The sequence below is a fragment of the Physeter macrocephalus genome, chromosome 11 (genome assembly GCF_002837175.3).
Source record: "Physeter macrocephalus isolate SW-GA chromosome 11, ASM283717v5, whole genome shotgun sequence".
NCBI lineage: Eukaryota > Metazoa > Chordata > Mammalia > Artiodactyla > Physeteridae > Physeter > Physeter macrocephalus.
Window position 1 is genome coordinate 178,504,318 of NC_041224.1, and position 8,570 is coordinate 178,512,887.

The following is an 8,570-nucleotide window of genomic DNA, read 5'->3' on the forward strand; positions in this document are numbered from 1 at the left end:
AGCTGGACAAACGTGCGGTTTAAACGGATGGTGACAGCTTGAGTCTGTCTCCCGGGGAGACCATGGCACACCCACCTCGCAGGGCTGTTGTGAGGCTTGATGTAACTAGGATTTTGAACTGTGATTCTGAAAGGGTGTGCGCGTGCCCCCAGGGGTGGGCTGGGGGTGGGATGACAGGCCAGGAGGGGCAGCCTGATTTGGGCAGGTTAGTGGGATATCTTTTTGTCAAACACGCAGTGGGTATTGTGGGAACGAACGCGAAATTTGTATGGCGTTCGAAGGTTAGATAGTTGTAATTTTGGCAGGAACCTTCATGCTGGGTAATGACGACCCCTTTGGGCAATGCCCCGGACCCCCTGGGGTACGCGTTCACACCTGTCTCCGGAATCGGAATCGGTTGGAAGGCCCCATCTGTGTCTTGCCTACCGCTGTGTCTGGCCTGTGGGCGGCACTTATCCTCCATGAGAGACCCCTCCCAGCGGTGTCCTCCCCCCCCAAAATATTAGGCACCAGCTGTCAAAGACACTATACCTCTCCCCACTAATGTCCCCTCTCCCCATTCACAACATTTGGGCTCAAATGTCAGCAGCCTGGGCGCCTAACACAGTACCAGGCCAGTGGTAGGGGTCACCTTCCATTTCTGTTGAAAGGATGGATAGGCAGATGGTCAAATAACAAAATTGTAACCCAATGCAAACGACGGTTGTTTATAACCTTTACTAAGAGATTGTATTTTGTTCCTAATTAACCTGTTAACAGTTGTTGTATCTTACGGACTTTTGTATGATGTGTGTTGTTCGAAAACCAGGACTCTTGCTTTGGGTGTCACTTGATGGAACTTTCGCTGTCCGATTAACGAGTCAGTGTTTTGTGTTAGAAATGAGAATCCGGGGGGCGCTTCACTAACTGTGTGGTGTCGGGCAAGTCACTCCTCCTTCCTCTCTGACCCTCGGTCTCCTTTTCTCGAAGCCGTGGGTCACCAGAAAGCTTACCTCACAGGGTTGTTGTGAGGGCCCAGGGCTGCTAATGAAATGCTGGCTGTCACTGAGAATGGTCGCGCGGTGGGGGCTGTCTGGAAGGGGACAGGGAAGCCTTTCCTAGTTCCAAGTGAATAAAAAGTCAGCCTTGACCTTATGCTAAGATTGGATTTCCAGCAGTCAGCGGGGTGTGTGAGGCAGAGACCCAGCCGTCTGCAAGCGTTTAGCGAGCGATGTGGGCCCAGGGTAAATATTGGTTTGGTTAATGAGTGATGGCTTTTTCCCTTCCTCGGAGCCTCCCTTCCCTGGGCTGCTGCTTGTCGCGTGCAGGGAGACTGCTTTGGGTTTGCCCTACCTGTCGCTGCCTGGTCTGGGGAGGGGCTTCTGCAGACGTCTGTGGGTGCCCCGGGGTGTTTCTTAGGGAGGAAGGCAGGGGGACAGTTTCGAGAGAGCCCGAGCAGGGTTTCTGGGTAGCATCTTTAGGGACTAAAACACCTTCTTCTGCCTTTTAAGGGAAAGGCCCATGCTCCTAATTTCCTCCACCCGCTTCCTTCTTTCCCTGACTGTAAGGTAAATAAATGAGTCTTCCGCCCCCTCCATGGGCCTGGAACCAAACTTGGGGCTGTTCCACGCCCACAGGCTCCCTGCTTGATTGGCGTGTGGGCCCATTTTACAGATGAGCAAGTTGAGAATCGGGGACCGCGGAGCGTCAGAGCCAGGACTGAACAGTCTTCCATGAAAAGCCGTGGGGCGCTCTTTCCACTTGGCCAAACAAGCCCTCCCGGTAACCGTGGCCAGCCTCTGCCAGCCCAGATGTGCCCCAGTGTGTCTCTGTCCCCACCACGTGCCTGGCAGTGCTCCCGTGGAGGTCACGCTCTCCAGAGCTCAGTGGGACCTGGAAACTTGGCCGAATGAGTTACTGCCCTGCTCTGGAGACACCCCTGCAGCGGTCATTTTGGATCAGGGGTCTCCACGTGACCACGGAATTCCTTTCCTGGCCCTTGTCTCACGTGTGTGGGACATCAGTGTTCTGCTAGAACATCCCAGATTCCATTCCAGGTGGGCTTGAGCTGGGGATCTTGTTGAGTCCCTCCCTCCCGGCCCCTCCCTCTGTGGAAGGCTCACCGCCCTCCTGGTTTGGCCTCTGCCTTTCACAGCTTCAGTGGGCTGTGTCTGCACCATGGCCACCCCATGTCCTTGAGAACTTGTCTGAAGCTCCCGAGGGGCGGGCCCCACTGTAGGGACAGGTTGGTGGGGTCCTCCTCCCGGTAGACTGTGGGTCTGTGTGTAGGTGTCTGTTCCCTGATGGACCTCGGTCCTGTGTGACCTAGGGGGAGGGACTTTCTCAGGTGCCTGGTGTTTTCAGGGCCTCGTCCTCTTGAGTGGGGGGGCAGGCCTGGGTCCCTGCCTCTGGAGGGCAGGTAGAAAGTTGAAGCTCAGTGAGATCGTGCCTAAGCAGCTCTTAGACCCCCTCCCTGACTCTGAGACCTATGCTTCTCTGACCCTAACAGCCCTGCTGTCTACACTAGTAGGTGCCTAACGGGTACTGGCTGACTGATAAGGCAGGGTTTTAGTGGATGTGAAAAGCTGAATTGACTGTCGGCTGATGTACACGTTGAATCTGCATGCGTTTCTGTAAGAGAAAAAGGTGTGTTTTCTTGGCAAAGACTCTTCAAGGCAAATCCTGAGGGTCTTTGTCTGCGCTGGGGGCTCACCCCAGGGGATGCAGCCCAGAGGGCGGCCGCCGGACAGACCCTCCTGATGGAAATAGCTGTCTTCTGAACATTGTTGGAAATATTTATATCTAGAATAAAACTTTATTTGGGCTAAAATGTACTCCTATGTGTAGTGGTCCAAGTGATTTCTTTTTTATTATTAAGGATAGTCGATTTACAATATTGTGTTAATTTCTTCTGTACAGCAAAGTGACTCACTTATACATATTCTTTTTCATATTCTTTTCCATTATGGTTTGTCACAGGATATTGACCATAGTTCCCTGTGTTATACAGTAGGTGGTCCAAGTGATTTTGATGACGTGGCGTTTGGCAATTCCCAAGTGGGAGAGGTGTCCTGGCCCCGCCCACGCCCTCTCGGGGCCTCAGGAGCCCTCGCCCTTGGGGAGGGGAGGTCTTTTACCTGAAAAGTCTTTGTCCTCGCCATTGGTGACAATCAGCATTAACCTGTAAGGCACATGCCCAGTCTGGGATGCAGCCCTGGTCAGCCAGCAAATGAGGGGGAGATCGGACCCCAGACCTTGATTCCTTTCTTCTCCTCTCGCCCTCCTCCCCAGCCCCTCAAGCTGAGGGGCGGGGCACTTACCCATTTGAGTTCTGGTTCTGGCATCACCATTTGCCAGCTTAGTGGCCTTGGGAGGGTTACTTGGACCACCCCGAGCCTTGGTTTTCACCCCTGTAGAATGGGTACATAATGACAGTGTCCGCTCCGGGGTTGCTGGCCTAGTGCCTTGCTGCACTGCATATATACTGGCTCTGAGATCAAGGTCTGGGGCTCGAAGCCACCTAAGCACCTTTATGGGTGTGTGGCCTGGATGAGTTTGCTCACCTGTAATCTGGAAATAGTCACATCTATCTGGCGTGGTTACTGTCGGATTCAATGAGACTGTTCATGTGAAAATAAATGCTTCGTTACCCGGCCTCCCAGTCGGGGCTGGCCACAGCACCCTGCAGCCTGTGGGCCCTGGTCACGGAAGCCCTGGGCTTTCTGGAACTGCCAAAGGGGGGCTGCAGGGCCGAGTGGAGGGCGTCAGGGGAGCACCCGGCCAGCTTTGTGGGGACGGCGAGGGAAGGAAGGGTTTGCTTTCCAATACAGAGATGTAGCAGGTTCAGAGGGGAGGGGACTGAGGTCCAAGTGGGCAGAGGATCAGGGAGAATTTTTTAGAAAGAGGAGGAAGCTGATAGTTTAGAAAAGGCCCAAGTTTAATTGGCAACGGGTTGGACAGGAGAGCTGGGGTGGTTTTTAGCAAGGCCGAGCGTTCTAGATTTGGGTTAGTGAGGTGAGGACCATCAGAGGTTCCTGGTGCAGGAGGGTGTGATGCTTCTGGAAATCTCTGCAGGAGGAGGAGACCAGGTGTGGGACGCCAGAGTTGAGGGGCAGCAGGTAGAGGGAAGGGGCTAGTGGCTGGGTGCTCACCTCGCCCCCATGGCTGCTGGGGGCCAGGGCCCTCTCCCCATGTGGTCCAGGCCCCCGAGCGACCCGTCTCCTAACCCTCTCTGCTCCTTGTCTCCAACGTGCCTGTGTGCATGAGAACTCTTGTCCTCCGGTGAGCCCAGGAGCGGGTGGCCTTCATCAGCACCTGTGTCTCTCTCAGCCTCCACAGCCACGGGGATACCTGCACGCGTTCCCATGGGACAGGCCGGACCCAAAGACTCTGGACCCGGGCCACTCCCCTGCGTGGAGGGGCGCGTCCTCCCCGCCTCCCCGCCCTCTGACCGATGGACTTCACTGATTTGAGTGTCAGACACGCGGGCTGGACCCCTCCCCACCCCTCATGAACCCTGAGACTTGGGGGAGCGCCGAGCCTCGCTGTCCGCGTCTGTGAAATGGGATCGGACACCTACCTCACAGGGCTGTTGTGAGGAGCATGTGACGCGGTCGGAAAGTGCCCTCCCGGGGGCTTGGCGCACCCCGTTGTGCTCTCAATAAATGTGTTTCTTGCCTTAACAAAAACAGTGATGGATGTGCTACTAATCTGAGGAGGGGTGAAGGTCGGGATACTATCTGGCTGGGGGCGTCTCCTCCTCTCGGGCCCGTCTGATGGGAGGGGCAGGGGAGCCAGCTCCGGTCCCAGGAAGCCACCTGTCCCCTACCCACTGGATACTCAAGGGTGATGGGGTGCCCAGAAGCAAAGCTGGCCTGGGGGGATCCGGAGATGGATGCATGTTTTGGATGAACTAACCCGGGCAGGTCCCCCTTCTTCTAATGGCTTTAGGAAGCCAGGTTTCTTTCCAGAAAGGAATAGAGACAGGAGGTGGAGGAAGTGTGAGCTGGTCCCTGGAGCCCCGGAGGGGCCGCCCCCAGAGCTGCGACTCCTCCCCACCCGCCGCCCCGCTCCTCACACATCCCCAGGGCCCTGGTGCGGGCCTGGTAGAGCAGTCACCCTGCTTAAACGAAAGGGGAGCGGACGGCCGAGCCGTTCCGGACCAGCCTGGCTGCGACCCAGGGCCAACACTCATTCCACAAGTTGGCTACTGAGCAGGCCCGGAGGGACCGCAGAGGTAGAGCCCGAGATGCAGCCCCTGCCCCACTGGCAGGGGCGCCCAGCTCAGGAAGCTCAGGCTGTTGGCCAGCAGTGTGTGGCTGGGGCCGAATGGGGACAGAGGGGGGCAAGGGCAAGGGAGCTTCGGACTCGAGTCCATGAGGAGTCCTGGGGTCAGCACACCTGGCTCTGCCGGAGCAGATGAGCTGGACACGCAACCAGTGGGAAAGAGAGGTTGACCGCTGCCACTGCCACCGTCAACGCCATTGTCAACGCCAAAGCCGTGACAACCACCACCCCTACGGCCACCACCTCCTCCTCCTCTTTCTCCTCCTTCCCCACTTCTCCTTCCTCTTTTTCCACCTTCCTCCGTCTCCCTCCTCCTCTTCCTCCCTCCTCCCCTCCACTCCCCACAGGGAGGTGCCTCAAGGGAACTACAGGCAAGTCCAGCCATGACTGCACGGGGCCGAGCACGGCTCCTCTGCAGAAGGAAAGCACCACCTCCGGGATCACGGGCACATCTCAGCCAAGGAGACTTGACCCCAGTCCCTGATCAAGATGGAGACATGCATGGTGCTGAGTGAGGGTCCAGGCAGCACTGAGATGAGAAGAAGACAGCCTCCAAGCGTGCTCACCTGGATGAGGCCACGGCCAGCCAAGGGGCAGCCGAGAGGCCAGGAGAGTCTTGCATGCGGTGGGCCCCCAGCCTCTGATGAAGCTCAGATGTCCGTGATGAGGGGCCCCCTTGACGTTCCGGAGCTGAGACCCCAGCTCCGGCCTCCAGTGAACCTTGGGCCTCCGGAGGGAGGGCCTCTGTGATGCTCCAGAGCTGAGACCCCAGCTCCAGCCTCCAGTGAACCTTGGGCCTCCGGAGGGAGGGCCTCTGTGATGTTCCAGAACTGAGATGCCCGCTCCAAGAGCTGAGACCCCAGCTCCAGCCTCCAGTGAACCTTGGGCCTCCGGAGGGAGGGCCTCTGTGATGTTCCGGAGCTGAGACCCCAGCCCCAGCCTCCAGTGAACCTTGGGCCTCCGGAGGGAGGGCCTCTGTGATGCTCCAGAGCTGAGACCCCAGCTCCAGCCTCCAGTGAACCTTGGGCCTCCGGAGGGAGGGCCTCTGTGATGTTCCGGAGCTGAGACCCCAGCCCCAGCCTCCAGTGAACCTTGGGCCTCCGGAGGGAGGGCCTCTGTGATGTTCCGGAGCTGAGACCCCAGCTCCAGCCTCCAGTGAACCTTGGGCCTCCGGAGGGAGGGCCTCTGTGATGTTCCAGAACTGAGATGCCCATGATGAGGGGCCCCCTTGACGTTCCAGAACTGACACTCCAGCTCCGGCCTCCAGTGAACCTTGGGCCTCCAAAACGAGGGCCCCCTTGATATTTCAGAACTGGGACCCTAGCTGCAGCCTCTGATGAAGCTCAGACGTGCAGAACTGCTGAGAAAGCCTCAAGGCCATGGGCTTGCCTGGGCACGACTGGGTGTGGCCAAGGTTTGACGTGACGGGAGGTGGCAGAGGAGACTCTGCTCTCCACGCACGGCCTGCGGCTCTCTTCACTAGCAACACTGGAGGTACTGAACCCCGCAGGAAGTTGGGTTCCAGATGCATAAGGAGAGATGTGGAGCAGGGACTGCTGGCCGGAGGAAGTGTTAGGAAGAGCCTGGCAGCAGAAGTCATGGATTGTGGGCGGGGCCCTGCTGATGGAGCCCGCCCGTGAGCGTGTATCTCGGCAGCAAAGTGCCGTTTTATGCCTTTTAGTTGTGCCGGACTCATGGCTGGCTGCACACCAGACTTGACCCACGGGGCTGCCAAGTTGGCTGGACCCTGGAATGTAACCCAAGCTCGTTTCTGCGGCTTAGCTCCTCTCCCAGGGGAAGGTGCTAAACGCCCACTCGCCAGCCCGGCGTGAAGCCACGACCTCGGGGCTGGTCAGATCTGGTTGCCTCTTTCCAGCAACGGAAGTTCGCTGAGGTTGGGACTGAGACGGGGCCAGCCCATCGCGATGGGTGGTGCAGATGGCATGGACAGCAGAGGAGGCCCCCCAGTACACAGGGACGTGATGGCAGCTTCCCAGATGCAGCTGCGTCCTGGGCTGGGACCCTGCCCTGAGCACCTTGAAGGTCACTGTGGCCCCTCAGACATTGGGTTGACACCAGACTGTCCACTAAACTGGAGAGAGATGGCAATCAATGAAATAAGGCTGAAAACATTGCCTTGCTCAGAAACCGTAAGAACGTCGTGGGTTGACACAGTTGAAGTGATGAAAAGTGTCAACATTGGGACGAGAGAATGCTGAGTGTGATTCTGGATGTGCTGACTTTGAAATCTTTAGACTGGAAGGTTCTGAGAATCTGATATCACCATTTATGCCATTCAGACATAGCTACAATAATATATCCCAGAAACTGACTTATTTTCTGCAGTTGGAGTCTGCAGGAAAAGGGAGCGGCTAGCAAGCGTTCTTGAAAAACACATCCTAACGATGCCAACATCATTTTGGTGATATTTCCTGGAAATTCATTCGAATGTGAAACTGTGCACACAAAAACTTCTTTTATGAGTAACTGGAACTCGAGACCTGGGATGGAATGGAGGAGAAATGTCCTCTTAGAGGACTGCCCTGCCCCACCCTCCACAACTCCCATTTGGCCAAGTTATTTTAGGAGATTTCCAAGAACAAGCAATTATTAGAATCACCCGTTGCTGATTTCCTAGAAGTTTCCACAACAAATTCTGAAGCCAAATGCAAAATGGGTGAGCCAGCGGGCTTGTAATGTCTGTGAAGAAAATGTGAAACCACTCCATGACATCATCAACTTCAGGGGGCGAGGCTCAAAGTAGAACCACAGTAGTGGAAATAAGGACAGATGGAACTTCTGGATCTCCTGACTTAATATAGGTCAGAGATTATGATACAGCCCCTCCCAGGAAGGTTGTCGAACTCTAAGATTTTCTGGAGTGTGCTAGGCATCGTGCTGAGACTCTGGAGGAAGAGATGAATTTGATTCAGTCCCTGCCCTCCAAGTGCAAAAGACCGAACTCCAGGTGCTACTGCTGCTGTGGTCTCAGTGTAGAGGGCTGCCCTTTGGTCAGGGCTGGATGGCCCATCGTGGTCTCCCAGTCAGCTCCCACTTTACAGATGAGAACACTGAGGCTGAGAGAAAGATTGGTTACTTGATGTCCATTAAGACCAGACCTCTCTGGGGGTCAACATTCCCTACCCCAGGCTGCCTCTGATTGTACTGAGATTCAGGAAGAGCCCAGAAGGCTGAGTGGATTGTCCACAGACACCCATCGAGAGACGTAGGAAGGCTTGGCGCCGGAGTGACTGTGTACCCGTTCTTCAAGAGCCCAGCCCCAGCGCCATCCTGGAAGACCAGGC

The 8,570-nt window shown here is 56.4% G+C and overlaps 1 protein-coding gene across 5 annotated transcripts in view; it reads left to right on the top strand.

Annotated features, from left to right (window-relative positions):
* Positions 1–4,656, top strand: part of LOC114487239 (uncharacterized) — a 34,969-nt gene extending 30,313 nt beyond the window's left edge. For all 5 annotated transcript variants that reach the window (XR_003682176.1, XR_003682178.1, XR_003682179.2 and 2 more), the window contains one exon: positions 4,309–4,656. Coding sequence is in view for 2 of the 5 variants with exons in the window: in XM_055088719.1 (XP_054944694.1) it covers positions 4,309–4,446 (138 nt within the window). In the remaining 3 variants the exon portion in view is untranslated. The remainder of the gene's footprint in view (positions 1–4,308) is intronic.
* The last annotated feature ends 3,914 nt before the right edge of the window (positions 4,657–8,570 follow it).